Source organism: Echinops telfairi, unplaced genomic scaffold (assembly GCF_000313985.2).
Source record: "Echinops telfairi isolate 266 unplaced genomic scaffold, ASM31398v2 ScPeMD7_7468;HRSCAF=8506_0, whole genome shotgun sequence".
Classification (NCBI taxonomy): domain Eukaryota; kingdom Metazoa; phylum Chordata; class Mammalia; order Afrosoricida; family Tenrecidae; genus Echinops; species Echinops telfairi.
In genome coordinates this window covers 43,910,523-43,928,975 of record NW_022111369.1, presented here as the reverse complement: position 1 = coordinate 43,928,975, position 18,453 = coordinate 43,910,523, and the positions used below count along the sequence as shown (strand labels likewise).

The 18,453-nt window shown below is 42.9% G+C and overlaps 1 protein-coding gene across 1 annotated transcript in view; it reads left to right on the top strand.

Moving 5' to 3' along the window:
• LOC101655225 (protein FAM47E) overlaps nt 1-18,453 on the top strand; it is a 29,270-nt gene that overhangs the window by 1,547 nt on the left and 9,270 nt on the right. The window contains exons 3-4 of the mRNA XM_045284352.1: nt 5,735-5,938; nt 16,290-16,445. Coding sequence (XP_045140287.1) covers nt 5,735-5,938; nt 16,290-16,445 — 360 coding nt within the window. The remainder of the gene's footprint in view (nt 1-5,734; nt 5,939-16,289; nt 16,446-18,453) is intronic.

Here is an 18,453-nt window from a genome sequence, read left to right as displayed (position 1 = left end):
TGATAATTTATAAATTATTATTTTGTCATATCTTGCCCTGTCTGATGTCTCCCTTCACCCACTTTTCTGTTGTCCGTTCCCCAGGGAGGAGGTTATATGTAGATCCTTGTAATCGGTTCCCCCTTTCCAACCCACTGGAAACATTTTTCAAACTAATCTGTTTGATGGCTGACAGCATCTCCCTCATTTTTTTCTTCTGTGTCACCAAATCACTATCCTTTCATGTCCCTCTTTATTCCCGGAAACAAGAAGAAGTTGCACAGAGCAAGGTTAGGTGAGCCAGGTGTGTGGGGCAAGAGAGGCATGCTGTTTTTTGCCAACAATTGGCACACTGAGATGGCTGTGTGAGCAGGTGTGTTGTCGTGGTGACAAAACCAGACCCCTGCCTGCCGCAAATCAGGCCTTTTTTGTCACATAGTATTACACAGTCTTTTCAGAACCTCTCTTTGGAAAGCTTTATTAATAGTCTGACCTAGTGGAACAAACTCCAAATGCACTGTGAGGCAACATTTTCATCCATTCGGGAAGTTGACAGATGTCCAGAACGAGGTTTGCCATCAATTGATATCTCACCTTTTTGAAACGAGAAACGAGAAAACCACTTGAGTTTTTCTCATAGCACTGATATTGTAAGCTGTGTTCAACATCACAACAGTTTCTGTGGTATTTTTCCCAAGCAGGAAACAAAAATTCACAGCCACACATTGTTCTCTTAAATCGGCCATCACAAAAAAACAAGGTTTGAGTGAAACTGCTTTTATGAAAAAATTTACTGTAACCAGGGAAAACCTTCTCAGGTGATGCCACTGGGTGCACTAACTCAGAGCAAGTTGCTCATTGCTCCTCTAGCAGGAAAAATGTGCACTACAAAAGCTCCACTCTGCCCATTGGAGCTTTTTTTCTTTTGGGGTGGGGGTGGGGGGCACCCCCTCATATTTCTCAACCTCTGAGAGTGTAGTGATTACCCATTGAACTACTGTGTTAGTCCAGGTAGACTAGAGAAACAAATTCATAGACACTCATCTGTGTGTAAGAGAGTTTTATATCAATTAGCAATGTCAGAAACAAACAAGTCATTGATTTTCAATACTTCTCCCAAAAATGATCTATCATGTCTATAAAGCTAACAATAATTTGCTTCTATACAAGGATCTACATATAACCCCGTCCCTGGGGAACGGGCAACAGAAAAGTCGGTGAAGGGAGATGTCGGACAGTGTAAGACATGACAAAATAATAATAATTTATATATTATCAAGGGTTCTTGAGGGAGAGAGGGAGGGAGGGAGGGAGGGGAGAAAATGAGGAGCTGATACCAAGGGCTCAAGTAGAAAACAAATGTTTTGAGAATGATGATGGCAAGAAATGTACAAATGTGCTTGATGCAATGGATGGATGGATGGATTATGATAAGAGTTGTATGAGCCCCCAATAAAATGATTAAAAATAATGAAAAAACAAAAAGAGAGAGTTTTATATCAAAGAGTAATTATATATTAAGAAAATATCCCAACTCAGTCCAGATCAAGTCCATAAATCCGATATTAGCCCATAAGTCTGATACCAGTCTATCAATTCATCTTCTGACTCACACTACACATGTAATGATGCTGAGTGCAGGAAGATTACAGACCAGTGAGTGGAAAGTTTTATGGATCCAGTGGCGGTGGAAGCATCTCAGTGCTGGCATGGGTTTCCACATGGCTCCTCCAGCTCCAGGGCTCTGGCTCCATCAACATAGCTCCATGTGGCTTGTCAACAGGAATGTGAAGCAGAGTGTGTGTCCCATTTCCATGGAGGAAGACAGGAGTTCCCAGAATCTTCAGAAGAAGACCATCACATAGAAGCCTCATTGGTTATGACTTGATTGATAGGCTAGATTCCACCCCTTCATTGAAATGGACAGATTATGTAACTGCCACAGCTACATAAGGTCAGCTGTTCAAAACCACCAGCCCCACAAGGGCAGTTCTATGCTGCCCTATTGGGTCACTGTGAGTCAAAATCGACTCAATGGCACTGAGTTTTTTGGGTATTTTTCTAGTCTTTCTCCAAGAAATGACAGAAGTTGCCATTAAATTCTCATACTTATATCCTACTAGTGAACAACCTTAGTGGGAATAAGCAAACCTTTTCTGATAGGGAAAAGTCTAGGCTTTACTTTCAGCGGGCTATGTTGAATCACAGGTCTGTGCCTGAATTAGCCACTGGAACTAGGGAGGTGGAATATGCTGATTGTTTAGGCCAGGTCACGTGCCTCACCCTGAATCCAAAGCGGGGTGGGAAGGTAGGATTTCAGCCTCAGCTGCAACGGACTGACTGAGATTTGGGCAATGAGGTTCCCTAGAGGAGACTTGGAGTAGGAATGCTGCGAAAGCTCATCGTGCCCTTCAGTCCTGGAGCTGGAAGGCCTGTTTATCTATATTCTGGCTGGGTAAAACTGCTTCACCCCGTCCTTTCATCGCTTCCATCTCTATGACTTGCTACTCCTTTATTAGGGTATTTAAGGAAACAGGTGAATTTAGACAGAGCCCTGGTGGTATAGTGGCCTACGCCTTAGGCTGCTAACCACAGACCAGGAGTTCAAAACCACCAGCAGCTTCTCAGGAGAAAGATGAAGCTTTCTATTCAGCCATGAGTCAGAAGTGACTCCACAGGGCAGTTGTCCCCTGTCCTGTAGGGCTGCTGGGAGTCGGATTTGACTTGATGGTAGCGAGTTTGATTTTTTTGTTTGTTTGGTTTTTTTGAGGCTAGTTTACCTCGTTTGCTGAAAGCGAGGAGGACTTGGCGGACCACTAATGAAGGTTGCGGATTGCAGCCTTCAGTATGGATCCCAATCCTCACAACTAGACCAATAGGTAACGCGGAGAATGGAGAAAAGATGGAAGTTGCCAAGAATCTCGTCTTGCTTGGACTCACCGCAGTGCCCTTGGAAGCAGCAGTCAAGAGGTGAAATGGTGCATTGCATTGGGCAGATCTGCTGCACAAGAGCTCTTTGAGGTGTTGCAAACCAAAGATGGGACTTTGAGGACTAGAGTGTACCTGGAAAACAAAGGAAGAATCGATGCATTTGAATTATGCTGCTGGCAAAGAATACAGAAAGTACATGGACTGCTAAAAGAAGAAACAAATCTGTCTTGGAAGAAGTACAACCTGAATGTTCCTTAGAAGCAAGGATGGTGAGCCTTCATCTGACAGACTTTCATGCTTGGTAAGTGGAGGAACAACGAAATAGAGGAAGACCCTGGACAAAATGGACGAACACAGTGGCTGCCCCAGTGGGCTCAGGCACAGGAACAATTGTGAGGATGGTGCAGGACCGGGCAGTGTTTCCTTCTGTTGTACATATAGTTGCTATGGGTCAGAGCCAACTGTATGGCACTTAAAATCAACAACAGCAGGCTAGTTTACCAGAGTTGCTAAACTAGTAGCCTCCAAAAAGCCAAAGCTGTTTCAGGGCAGTGGATTCTGAGCGAGGGTGGACCATGCCTTACAGAGTAGAACTGTGCTCCACGTGGCCATGATCTCTGTAGAGGGAGATCACCAGGGCTTCCTTCTGCTGAGCTGCTAGGTAGGTTTGAACTGCCAGCTTTTTGTTTAGCAGCCAAGCCCAAACGATGTGTGTTGTCCGAGCACTTATTACTAACCTGCCTTATTGTGATTGAGCTAATTCAGGCTCATAGCGACCCTGGAAGACAGAGCTGACCTGCCCCATTGGGCGTCGGGATCTTAAACCTATATGGGAGCAGACAGCCTCATCTTTCTCCAGTAGAGTGGCTAGTGGGTTCAAAGCACTGTCCTTGTGGTTGGCAGCACTCAATGCCTAGCCCACTATGCCACCAGGAAGCCCTGTGGAACACAGTCCTACTCTTAACACAAGGCCCGCCATGAGTCAGAATTGACTCGACAGCAGCAAGTTCAGTTGTTTGGAGCCTCATGGTTTAGCTAGTCTGGTAACTGGCCATATTTTCATTTCCTATGACCAAAGCCCCCTCTCTACCTCTGTTCTCCTACCTAGACCCTGCTGCAATCAGCCTGCGCTATTCTCACCATATTAATGGGATACTGTCCTTCCGTGCTATTGAACTATGCATTTCACCCTATCGACTCCAATTACGCTACTTCTGCTCCATCGTGAGTGTGCCTCAGGGTTGACTGTCCTCCTCAGTTTGCAAACCCGAGTCTCTTCCCAGACTCCTCTCCCTCAACTCCACTCCACCATCTGTTCCAGACTGCGAATGGCCTCCTCTCTTTGTGCTTCCCAATGTAGATTGCCCAGGCTGGGGTTATTTTAAAAACATCTTTATTGTGCCCCTCAGCTAAAGTTCACATAAAAAATTCAGTTCCATTCAATAATTCATACACAGATTGCCCATTGACACAGGTTGCCATCGCTGCAGTATGGCAGTACTCTGCCTGTTTTCACAAAGGAATTCCTGCTTCTCACAGGGCTTCAGTTCTTTTTAAAACTTGTTATTTTGTGGTAAGTGGGGGTTTACTTAGCAGCTCATTTTTGTCTTCAACAATTCATCAAACCTCCCACTAGCTTGCCCTGTCCCTCACCTCCACCTTCCTCCTCTTGTAGAATATTACCTTCCTCTTCCCTCAGCGAACGCCTGTCCACGCTCTAGCCTGTTGCTCCCCCTCTCTTCTCCTCCCCTCCCGCCCCTGGCAACCATCAAGGTCTGTTTCTTTTGGCATGAAAAACCTTGATTTTGATCCCCCCCCTTTTATAACACTGATTTCATACAGTAGTTGTCCTTTTGTGATTGACTAATATATGACTCATCATAATGTCCTCCAAATCCATCCACGCCATGAGATGTTTCACAGTTTGATCATTATTCTATAGTGATATATAGTATTCCACTGTGTGTATATACTAAAATTTATCGATCCATTCTTCCACTGATGGACATTTAAGTTATTTCCATCTTGTTATTATATAAATAGTGCTGCACTGAACATAGATATGTATGTATTGGTTTGATATTTGGATTTTATTTATTTATATATATGTGTGTGTGTTTATATATATACACACAAACACACACATACAAACACACACCATGTAAAGGGGTTGCTGAGTCATATGGTAGACAGATTACTATTCTTAAGAAATGATTAGTTACTGCTTGAGATAGTTAAAGTTTATTGTGCCAACCTGGCCAATAAACACATGTGGGGTTAATTGATAGGCCGAGAGATAAATAGCTCAGTGAGCCTCGCCTTTCAGGTCCTTGAGTCTCTTGCTTTGTGATGGTTGGACCAGGGTGCAGCTGCCTTAGCCAGGTCCCTGCTTCAGCTGGCAAAGCTCACTTCCTGCAAGACATCCCTGAGGAGAAGGCACATGGACCTACCCCGATGCAGCCCTGGGTGCTGGAGCAGCTGTGTGGAGACTCCTGCCAGTGCTGAGATGTTTACACATTCACTGACTCAGCTTTCCTCCTGCAGTCGGCATCATTGTGTGTGTTTTGTGAGATGGAAGAGGACTTTGTGGATTAGTGTCGGACATATGGGCTAATGTTGGACTTGTGGGCTTGGGCAGCACTGGCTTGGAATGTTTTCTTGATGTGCACTTACCCTTTATATAAAATTCTCTCTTATACATAAGACTTTCTGTGGATTTGTTTCTCTAATGTACCCAGACAAACACACTGCTCTTAGAGTAATGCAGAAAGCAAGGAGCCTGTCACTATTTGACCTCCACTCATGAGATGTGGTACTATTCCAGGGAAGCTCAAAAATTGATGAAGAGTTCATCCTGCAACAGTTTGACATTGACTGTGAGAACAAGCCATCCTGTGATGCACTCCACACAATGAGATTAAACAAAGTTCCCCAGGACCAAAAATCCAGTGTGGGGCCAAGTAAACTACGGGAGCTGGATCTGCCCTTCCAGGAACTGGACTTTAAGAAGAAACTCCAAAAACCACAGGTAATGGCAAAATTGGTGGGAGGGGGACTAAAAATCAAAGAATATGACCAAGAGCTCAAGCAGAAAGAAAATTTTTTGAGAATGATGATGGCAACAAATGTTTAAATGTGCTTGACATGATGGATGGATGGATGGTGATAAAAGTTGTACGAGCCCCCAATAAATTGATTTTAAAAATATCAAAGAAAATGAAGTCATATTATTCTGGTGCTAGCCTTTTATGATAGAATTCTTGAATTGTTATGGTAGTCCCATTAACTCTAAGCCATTACTCTTGATCATGTGCTTTTTAATAACCTGATCTTTAACAACTTACCCAGCTTGTAGATTGTGGTGAAGGTGGACAATGAAAGGAGAAAAACATCGTGTGTGCTCATTGACGCCCGACAGCACTGTTTTTATACAATGTGTTGGAGCCTTGATGGTGTAATGGTTACGAGTTGGGCTGCTAAACTCAAGGTTGGCAGTTTGAAACCACCAGCTCCATGGGAAAAGATAGAGCTTTCTACTCCCATAAAGAGTTACACTCTCAAACCCCCCAGGGGCATTTCTACTCTGTCCTATAGGGTTGCTGTGAGTCAGAGTCAGCTCAATTGTGGTGAATTGGAAAACTACAATGTTAATGCAACTATTATATATGTGTGTATATTATTAGTTGCTGGCAAGTCCAATTTTATGGGCATGTTTATAATAAGATGAGAAGTTAATCCTTCCATATGAAAAGGACAGTGGCAGAGGAGGGAGGGGGGAATGAGAAGCTGATACCAAGGGCTCAAATAGAATGAAAATGCTTTGAAAATGATGATGGCAACATATGTACAAATGTGCTTGACACAATGGATGAATGTATGGATTGTGATAGGAGATGTAAGAGCCCTCAATAAAACAATTTAATAAAAAACGAAAGAAAAAGAAAGGGACAGTGGCTAGAAGGGCCATCGGTGACCTGCAATACATGAAAGAGCTATAGCGCTCTTCTAGCTATAGCCTTTGTTGTCCCCATGAAGTGGCCTTCATTTCCTAATGGGTCTGTCTGAGAAGGAGGGGGGAAATACTGGTTGGATTATGATTCAGCTATGAGTGATTGTTAACAGAATTCATTGTGATTACCACCTGCTATGTATAAAGTGGCCATCTCATAAGCAGCGAGAGAGAAGAGCCAGGAGTGTAGCATGTCCTGTGGGCCCCAAGATCCCTATGCATCGAATGTTCTTGACCCAGGGCCCAGCTATGGAACCAGAGGAGTGACACAGGAGCAGCAACAGAAGGACCAGGAGCCAGAGGATCAGACAAGTGGGCTTCCCAGCAGCCCACAGAACAAGTAGAGCTGTGGGTATTTGGGCAGGAGACTGGCTTGTGGAGTGCCTCTGAGCATTTAACTGCGGGAACTGGATTGGCTGAACCATATTCTATTGCTGAGTGCCTTCAGATTGGGGCTCACAGGAGAGTGGCATGCTAATCCATTGCATTGACAGTCCTCAAATACTTTTATAGCCTTGCCCTGGCAGGACAGATGCCAGGCGACTGAGACCAGACAGAAGCCTGAAGGCAGGCCCAGCAGAGAAGAAACTGCACTGCTGGGACAATTACATCCTGAGCATTTCTCATCTGAATTGTCACGTGTTAGCGTCGTTAACTGACCCTGTAATTGTGGATATGGCCTTTGAGTTCTGTGTGACCATGGTAATGAATAGTCTAACACAGCCACGGAAGTAGAGTGCCTGCCATGTGAGGGAGGATCAGTGTCAGAATAGGGGGGTAAGGGGCGGACCTCAACATCATAGAAATTGGCCTTGGCATTGCTGATGTGGAGTTGATTTTCCACTCCTGGGGCATAGCTGGAGCAGGTCAGGTGTCACCCCACATCATCCCATGTTTTTCACAACTCATGGTGCCCCCATGTACAACACAGCGAAGTGTTGCTCAAGCCTGCACTAGATCATTAGGACCTGTGGGGTGCTCGAGCCCATTATTGAGGCCCCTGTGGATTCTTAAGGGCTCTGATCTAGAAGGATCCTATTCCAGAATTACATTGGACAGTTTTCTGCTGTGATCCCATAGGGTTTTGATGGGCTAATTTTCCAAAGTAGATTGCCAGGCCTTTTTCCCTCATTCATCTTAGCCTGGAAGTTCTGCTGCCAAGAGTCACCCTGCTGGTATCAAAAATATCAGTGGCATAGTAACTTCCCACACCATAGCAAAGCACATATTCTCACAGTATGACACACTGTCAGAAGGATGGTAGCAAGGGAAGAGAACACACACACACACACACACACACACACACACACACACACGAAGGGAATGGGTGACAGAATTCTTTTGTCTAAAAATGAAAAATTGTATTACCTCCAATCATTTCGTACCATGACATAGAATTGTTGACACTATGTTTTCAATATTTTGGACAAGTTCATTAAAGTTCATAAAAAACTAAAATTCAATTTACAATTGACCACAGTTGACCTCCCTATCTGGACTTGCCTTATGCTTTCATCGACTCTGTTCTCTAAGGCTTATGGAAACCACAGTCCATCGCTGGTACCAGCACGTTCATGCTTCCTGTTTCCTCTGATTTTCTACAGAGTGAAATACACAGTGCTGCTAGACACGCAAATTATGCTCATCACATGTGAGGCCGGAACTGCTGCTTGTCCTGAACCCGGCTGAATCCAATTGCTCAATCGCTTGTATTGACAAATAATTGCACAAGTGCTGCTTTATAAGCTTTGGTGGTTATTGCCAAAATCGAACTTTTAACTGGCAGACAGAAGTTCAGTATGCAAAAGTTCAAAACATATCTTCACATGGTAACACTTGCTTTTAAAACATTTTATGGGAGCTAATACAGATAACATATCATCCCGTAATTCAATCACAAAAGCAGTATTGTATAATTGCTACCACAACTAGTTTAAAAACATTCTCTTCTTGAACTGATATCAGCTCCCATTTGCCCCTCTCCTCCACTGTACCCCCCCCCAAAAAAAAACCTTATTCTATTTGCTATCTCTATTGGTTCGTCAATCCTGGGTTTCATATACCAAAACACAGAAAAAATATAGCAAAAATTCAAGCGGGCTACCCCCAATGACACAATACATTAGAGATAAAACCCCCAAAATGGAAAAAACAAGCAAACAAAAAACCCCAAAAACAACAACACAGAAAATATTGGAAATCAGATCAAGCCGAATGTGTAACACCGGGGGATCAAGTGACACGGTTTTCATTGCTCAAGTCAGGGTTATCATCTTGATCGTCTATAGTCATTTCTCCAATGCACTCTATCTATTGGGTAACCACTTTCCTCCATTCCCTCTTATTATAGAGAGAGGGAAATCACCAGTCTTGTTTCCTGTGTCGATCCCACAAATATCTCTTGGGCTCCCACTGTCACCCACAGCCTTCTGCAAACCAGAGTCTCACAGATTCTTTAAACTCTGATACCATTCCCTCTTTTGACTTAGACTGTATGATTGACAGTCCTTCAGCGACTGATGATGGTGTGCTTCTTCCCGGTGGACTTAGTTGACTCTCACTTAGAGATGTTTGGATACAAGCCTTTAAGACCCCAGATGTCTTGCAGGACCTTGCTTGTGATATAAATCTATGAATGATAGGTCTTTCAGACTTTATATATCTGAAAATATCCTATTTACCTTCCCGTTTAAAATATATTTTTGTGAAAAAAAAAAATATATATTTTTGTGGATATAAATTCTTGCCTCGTAGTTTTTGTTCTGTTGTGTTTTTTTTTTAATTTCAAAGATGTTGCTCCTCTAACTTCTTTCTGATACTGCTACTGATAACAAATTTTATATCATCCTTATCGTTGTTTTTTGAACATGATGCATTTTTTTACCCTGGACGGCTTTTAAGATTTTTGTTGGGCTGCAGTCTGTAAGGTGGGCAGTTGAAACCACCTGTGCTCCGAGGGAGAAAGACAGACGTGCTTCTGTCCCAGTTAACAGTCTGGGAAAGTCACAGGGGCGCTTCTACTCTGTCCTGTAGGGTCACTATGAGTCAGTATTGAGTCAATGACAGTGAGCGGGCAGGAGAGAGAGAGAGTTTGGTTATTATGTATCTGTAGTAAATTTCTTCATAGTTCTTGTGCTAGGGGTTTATTGTGATTCTTCAATATGTGAGTTTATGATTTTCATCAAATTTTTAAAATTGTGACCAATTTTTTTCTTTCCATTTCTCGTTGTCCTGCCTTCTGGGACTCTTGTTCATTGCATGTGTAGTAAGTTACTTGAAGTCGTTCCACAGTTCATTGCTGCTCTGTTCAATTTCTTACTACTCCTTGCTGAGTTCTATTGCTGTGCCTGTAGGTACTCTAACAATTTTCCTGAACTCTCTAGTGTGCTCTTAAGCTCACTGAATGTATATTTTCACCCCTTGGACAACACGCCCCCCCCACACACACATACACATACACACCATATGCAACCAGATTATTTGGAAACAATTTGGTACTTTGGGTTTTACGTCTTCTTTTTAAAATCATTTTATTGGGGGCTTGTACAACTCTTATTAAAATCCATCCATCCATCCATTGTGTCAAACACATTTGTACATTTGTTGCCATCATCATTTTCAGAACATTTCTTTCTACTTGAGCCCTTGGTATCAGCTTCTCATATTCCCCCCTCCCTTCTTCATAAACCCTTGATTATTTATAAATCATTATTTTTTCCCATGTCTTACACGGACTGATGTTTCCCTTCACCCACTTTTATGTTGTCCATCCCCCTGGGAGGGGGTTATAGGTAGATCATTGTGATCGGTTCCCCCTATTTTGCCCTGCCTTCCCCTTAACATCCTGGTATGGCTACTCTCAATATTGGTCTTGAGGGGTTTATCTGTCCTGCATGCCCTGTGTTTCCAGCTCTTATCTGGACCTGTGTGCGTGCTCTGGTCTAGCCAGATTTGTAAGGTCGAATTGGGGTCCTGATAGTTGGGGAGTCGGGGAATGGAATCATTAAAGAACTAGAGCAGCAGCGGTTCTCAACCTGTGGGTCATGAACTTTGGGAATCACAGGGGTCGCCTGATTCATAACAGTAGCAAAATGACAGTTATGAAGTAGCAATGAAAATAATTTTATGGTTGAGGGGACAGCACCATATGAGGAACTGTATTCAAGGGTTGTGGCATTAGGAAGGTTGAGAACCCTGAACTAGAGGAAAGTTGTATGTTTTATTGGTGCTATACTGCACTCTGACTGGCTCGTCTCCTCCCTGAGACCGTTCTGTAAGGGGATATCCAATTGCCTACAGATGGGCTTTGGGTCTCCACTGCACACTCTCCCTCATTCACAATGATGTGATGGGTCTTTGATGCCTGATAGCTGATCTCTTCGACACCTCGTGGTCACACAGGCTGGTGTGCTTCTTTCATGTGGGCTTTGTTGCTTCTCAGCTAGATGGCCACTTGTTTATCTTCAAATCTTTAAGACCCCAGACACTAAATCTTTTGATAGCTGGGCACCATCAGCTTTCTGCACCACATTTGCTTATGTTCACATTTTTCTTCAGCAGTCATGAATAGGCCTCTTTAAAGTGCGACAAAGCCAGGTTGTCTTCTTGAGGACTCAGGCACTCAGGACTCAGCTATGGTATTTTCAATGGCTTCATGTTGTTGTTGTTAGGTGCCATCGTGTTGGTTCCAACACTACGAACAGCAGAACAAAACATTGCCCGGTCTGCACTATCCTCACAATTGTTCCATTGAAACAGTTACAAGGTTAATCTAACTCGTTGATGTAAGGTAGTCGAGAGGTGCCAGAGACCAAATCAGTCGAATTAGAACAAACAGGCTTTATTAGGGAGAAAAACTCAGCCTGGGCGAAGTCCCACAGTCCACAACGTCTGGGCTGGGGGAGTCACATTGCAGGCTACAGGGCTGCTGCTTATATGGACAGGTATCTCCAGGGTTTCTGGAATGTAAGGTGTCTTCCTTGTTCCGGGTGTATTTGTGCCGGGTGCAGAGTGGTGGGAAAGAACAAAGTGGGCACTGAGCCAAACGGGCCATGCTGGGTGCAGAGTGGAGGGTCGAGAGCAAAGTGGGCACTGAGCCAAATAGGCTGTGCTGGTACCCGGAGCAGAGCGGCAGGTTGAGAACAAAGGGGGCCATTAGCCAGCTCTGATCAGCTCTGCAGATGTGTGTGGGAGATTCAAGGTCACTTGCTGCTAGTTGTTTAAGCTAGCTCTGGTCATCTCCACATGGGTGGGGAAGACTCAAGGTCACTTGCTGTTAGAAGCCAGCCTGGTATTGATCCGGCCATACAGTTGAGGGCCTTCCTATACATGCCGAAGCTGGGCCGTGATAAGGGAGAGCAAAGCAGAACTGATGCATTTGAATTATGTGGTTTGTGAAGAATACTGGATATACGACAGACTGTCCAAAGAATGAACAAATCTGTTTTGGAAGAAGTGTCGGTGAAATGCTCCTTGGTGTGGGGCGATGGTGAAGACTTCCTATCTCATACTTTGGACGTGTTATCAGGAAAGACCAGTTTCTGAAGGAGGTCATCATACTTGATAAAGTGGAGGGTCAGCAAAAAAAAGGAAGATCTTCAATGAAATGGATGAACCCAGAGCTGTACCAATGGGTTCAAAAATAACAGTGATGGTCAGAATGTTGCCTAATGAGCTGTGTTACATTCTGTTGTACATATGGTTGCTGTGAGTCAGAACTGACTCGACGGTACCTAATAATAGGTATTTTTTATTTGTTTGGTGGTGGTGGTGAGAGGGTAGAACTAGTCCCCTTGCCAGAAGTTGGAGTTCTCTTACATACTCTCAGGCCTGATATCATCTGTTCTTTAAAACTACCTTAGCTTTGCTTGTTTTATTCTCTCTGCAGTGGTATGTTTGGGCCATCCTAGCGTCCATCCAGATACACTTTTTTAGATCAGACATAATGGGACAAGTAGATCCGAGAGCTAACCCTCCTCAGAGCATTCTGACCTTCTCATTTTCTCTAGAGCATGTCCCCCCACCCCCTCCCTCCCTTTTGGTCTGCAGGTCTTAGACTCTTTTTATCTTTACAGTAGCGGTCTCATACATATGTCCTTTTGTGATGGCTGACCTCCCCCAATATAACATTCTCCAGGTCCATCCATGTCATCAGGTACTTCATGATATCATCATTGTTTTTTAGTGGTGAACAGTGTTCCATTGTGTGTGTGTACAAAACTTACTGTATCCATTCTTCTACTGATAGGCATTTGGGCTGTTTCCAACTTGTGGCTAGTGAGAACAGTGCTGCAGTGAACATGGGAGTGCATGTGTCTGTTGGTGTTAGGGCTCTTCCTTCGGATATATACTCAGCAGAGAGATGCTGTCTCTGTGGAATTTCTGCTCCCAGTTGTTTGACGTAGTGCCATTTGACATTCCGCAACAGGTGCATATATTTATAGCCCCACCAGCAGCTACGAGAGTTCCAACCTCTCCACATCCTCTCCCGCATTTGTTGTTTTGTTATTTATTTTTAAGGTGTCATTGTCACTATAAGGTGGTATCTCCTGGGTGGCTAGGGATCCTGAGCATTGTTCATGTTTGTCAGCCACTTGGATGTCGTCTTTGGTGAACTGTCTGTTCATGTCTTTGACCAACTTTTTAATTAGATTTTTTTAAAAAATCTTATTGAGGTATTTCAGTGTGGGGGGAAGGGCCAGCCCCCCACAACTAATCATGGGTTCGGTAAGTGCAATTGTATGGTTGAGATATATATATATATATATATTATAATATAGTCATAGAGAGCGTGAGAGATAGAAGAGAGATTGAAATAATGGAGCCAGACACATTTCATATTAGCATGCTCACCTCCTGGATGGCAATGATCTTACCAGCCAGGCCCGTGCACAGCATGAGGGAGGCGAGGTAGGGTGGAGACTCGGCAGGAGGCTGGAGACCCCATTTATTGCTGACCAAGGGTTATATCAACTTAGGGGGTCGTGATTACAGGTAACCACACGTCACAGGAAGTGGCAGCACAATAGGCATATGCATCATAGGAAGGGGATGTACAATAGGCATACACATCATATGAAAAGGCTGTACAATAGGCATGTGTGACAGGAAGGGGATGAACTAGGGGTGCACACATGATAGGAAGGGGAGGGACTAGGGGTATACATGTGACAAGAAGGGCAGACCCTAGATTCATGATGGTGGCTTAACCTTGGCCACCCTTGGGAGAGCTTGACCTCTCTGGGGTCTACTACAAGGAAACAGTCAACTACTATCCATATCAGAAGGGACTGGATCCTACTTGCTGTGGGATAAACAGTGGTGACTGCTTGCTCTAGATAGCTGATAACCCTTAGGGAGAATAGCCCCGGACCTACTTCTAATTGTATAGTCATTTGCCACGCGTAGCAAGCTTCTAAGTTTGGCATATATTTGGGGGAGACAACTTGGGAGCAATCTTTCTGTTTCCCACATTGCAGTTTTCTATAGATTTTAGAGATTAGTCCTTTGTTGTGTCATTGTGGGATCTCTTTTGCTTCACTTAAGTGTCCCATTTTTAGTAGGTCCCTGTCCCTGATCTTATAGTCTACTGTATATGCTTCTTTAATTATTTTTCATAGTTTGTCTGTGCCCTACAATAGAGCCCTTAAGTCTGTCCCTATTTTTTTTAACTGATACTCTTTATAGCTCAGGAATTTACACTTACATCTTCGATCCATCCTGAGTTTATTTTTGTGCATGGAGTGAGGTGTGGGCCCTGTTTCATTCTTCTGTGGATGGAGATCCCAATTTGCCAGCATTATTTGTTGAAGAGACCGTCTCTTTTCCGTTGAGTGGTTTTTGGTCCCTTTTCAACCATCAGTTGTCTATAGGTGGAAGAATATGTTTCTGGGTCTGGGTTTTCTATTCTGCTCCATTTATCTAGGAACCTATCATTGTACCAGTACCAGGTGTTTGGACTACTGTGACTATGATGAGGTCAGGTAGTAAGAGGCCTCTTATTTGGTTCTTCTTAAGAAGTTCTATGCTGGGGAATTAATCACAATGATCTACCTATAACCCCCTCCCAGGAGGACAGACAACAGAAAAGTGGATGAAGAGAGACGTCAGTGTAAGACATGGAAAAAAAATTATAAATTGTCAAGGGTTCATGAAGGAGGGAGGGTGGGGAAGGAGGGAAATAGGCTGATACCAAGGGCTCAAGTAGATAGCAAATGTTTTGAGAATGATGATGGCAACATATGTACAAATGTGCTCCACACAATGAATGTGTGTATGGATTGTGATAAGAGTTGTACGAGCCCCCAATAAAATGATTTAAAAAAAAGGAAAGTTCTTTGATTATCCTGGGTTTCTTTCATCTCCAAGTAAAATTAGCAATTCATTTTTCTATTTCTTTAAAGAATGGAATTGGGTTCAGGATAAGAATTATGTTGTATTTGTAGATTGCTTTGGGCAGTATGGACATTTTCATAACATTTACCTTTCCTATCCATAGGCATGGAATATTCTTCTATTTATGTAGGCCTCTTTTGGTTCCTCATAGTACCATTTTACCATAGCCACACAAAAAATGAAATACTTAACTACAGAAACAAAAGATTTGTCCAAAGAAAACTACACACTTCTTTCTTTTTGACAAGACAGTGTGTGAGCATCGTACCCAGGGTCAGACTATGAGCCAATGTGAGATTCTCTTTACAGCCTGGCTGTCCTACTGAAGAATGAAAGAAGTGTGTATTCTATTACTCTTCCTTTATCTCTCTTCTAATTAAAAGGAACAGAGATTAGTGTTGGAATGGGATTTAAATCAAAAATAATGTTGCATTTATAAGACAGCACAGTAATGGGCTCATACTGTTTCATAATTTATTGTCTTGGATGATTGAATGTTGTATGATATCATTACCATTGGGTGAATATATGATTTTTCTATGATTTCTATATTTAAAAAATACATTCCTTTAATCTTCACATCCAAGCTATAGGATGAATAATATAATTATTTCCATTTTGAAGCTGAACAATGATGCCAATTGTCCATTAATTCCTAACTTCTGAATTGTGGAATCTGATGTGAACCTAGCCTTAGCTTAAATTGAAAGCCATACTTTTTAATATTTTTTCAAATTTAACCATTTTATTGAGTGCTCTTATAGATATGACCATGCTATTTAAAGCACTATAGTATTTTCTCAATCATAAACCTTTCATTTTACCTTTGTAAATCAGAACATACTGAAACTTCATTAAGTACTTTGCTAAGGACCAACAAATTCAAAGTAATGATATAATTTTCATAAGCTAAATGATAAACCAAATGATAAACCCATAGAACTAACATCATTGGGGATCCTGTTGTTTCCTACAGAATCCTTATAAACGAGAGTGGGTGAAGATGAGATATGGAGCATGGTATCTGAACACCAAGTTGTGGAAAAAGCAAAGAGCAGACGAGCCTTTGGTTGACCCCAAGATCTTACAGAAAGCACAAGATGAGAATTTTCAAAAGGAGCTGCAGGAAAAGGTGTGTGTATATTTCCTCAGCTGAGCTGAAGATTATAACCATTACCCTCATACCGGAGCCAAAATACATGGAGGGTTACCAGCCACTGCCAGCGAGTCAATCCCTACTCGTGATGACCTCATGTTTCACAGGGTAAAACGGGGCTCCATAGGGTTGTCTTAGCTGTAATCTTTACAGCAGCACAATGCTTTTCTTCTGTAGCATTGCTGGGTGAGTTTGAAGCGCCAATCAACAATAGGTGCACAATAGTCAAGCACAAAGCATTTGCGCTCTGTAGTGTTCAGTTGTTGGTAGGTGCCATTGAGTCGATTCTGACTCATAGGGAGCCTGTGAACAATTGAGCAAAACACTGCCCAGTCCTGAGCCAGCCTCACAATGTCTCTTAGGTTTGAGCCCATTGTTATATAGACTCCCCAAATCTTACAGCTTGCACTTTATTCATCAGTGAAAAAGCCAACTTCTTATGGGGGAGTGTGAAAGATGGGACATTACTATTTGGTCGACACAGCGTCTCTGAACATGGGACCACTGTGGGGGACCAGCCGCCACAACCAAATGGGTTCAAGGGGTGGTTGTGTAATTGAAGGACAAATTAAAGGAAAACAAGACAAGATATGCAAGGGCTCACCTCTTCCGTGGTTACCGGAACCAGAGTGAGGGAGTCGTGTAGTCTCTCACAGACTTATATAATCTCAGGCATGCAAGCCACGGTAAGCACATACATAACAGGAAGGGGTTGTATTAGAGGCAAACACATAACAGGAGGGGGATGAGCTAGGGCTATACACATAATAGGAAGGGGAGATAACTAGAGGCATACATGTGGAAGGTGCATATGTAACAAGATGGGCAGGTTCTAGGGTTAAAATGGCAGCCTGGCCTTGGTCATCTCTGATCTGGCTTGACCTTATGTGTCCCTGAGCACTTCTCCAGGGAACAAGCTATGATCCTTATCAGGAAGGAGTGGGCCCTCCTTAGGGTGGGACAGATAGGGTCTGATTGCTCAGACAACCTCCAGGCAAGTAGCCTTCAAACAGTGAACTTGCAAGAGTATATAGTAGCAACCATGTGCTTGCAAGAAGTACCTTAAAATTGGCATTATTATGGAGTGGGGTGGGGGATGTTGTGGAGAACAACTTTCACTTGGGAGAATGTGACTGGGATGCATCCCCACCCCCACAAGCGTGAAGGCCTCCCTCCATGAGAATCCTGGCTGGAGGCTTCTAAAATATGCAACAAATGTACAAATGTGATTGACACAATGGATGTATGTGTGGATTGTGATAAGAGCTGTATGAACCTCCAATGAAATGATTAAAACAAAAAAACAATTGCTTTAAATGGCAATGTGACCTGGTAAGCCAGGACTCAGAATGGAGTTCTGTTTGGGGAACTAAATGTGACATGATTTCCTAGTGGCAGTGGATGAATGTCAAAGGATTCCAAAACTTAGGACACTTATTTTATGCAATTCAGTACTCAAAAGTCCAGGATCTGTCTGGAGGAAAGGGGCAAAGGTTAAGCTCTGTTTGATATTACAAAGGAACAAACAGACACCCTTTAATTTTACTACAAATAAATTCTGCGCTTGTCAACGTCTCGTGTACAGGTATCTAATGGAAACACAGTCTCATCATAGTTCTGGAAATTAGGAAATACAGACAGCACTTACACGGGACTCAGATGAGAACATTTGTAGATGTCTTCTCTTTTTCTACATCATTTCTCCCAAATGACAGGTGGGGAAACCTGTCATAGTGATAAATAAAACACTACACAACTTTGCATGTGATATCAGTGATATATTGATGTATAATTTGAGCATTCTGTTAGGTTACCTTTCCTTGGAATGAGAACAAATATAGAGCTCTTCCAGCCAATTGGCCAAGTAACGGTCTTCCAATTTTTTTGCATAAACAATTGAGTGTTCCTGGTGCTTCAAGAGCTTGTTGAAACTGGTATTCCATCAATTCCTGGAGCCTTGTTTTAAGCTAATGTTTTCAGCGCA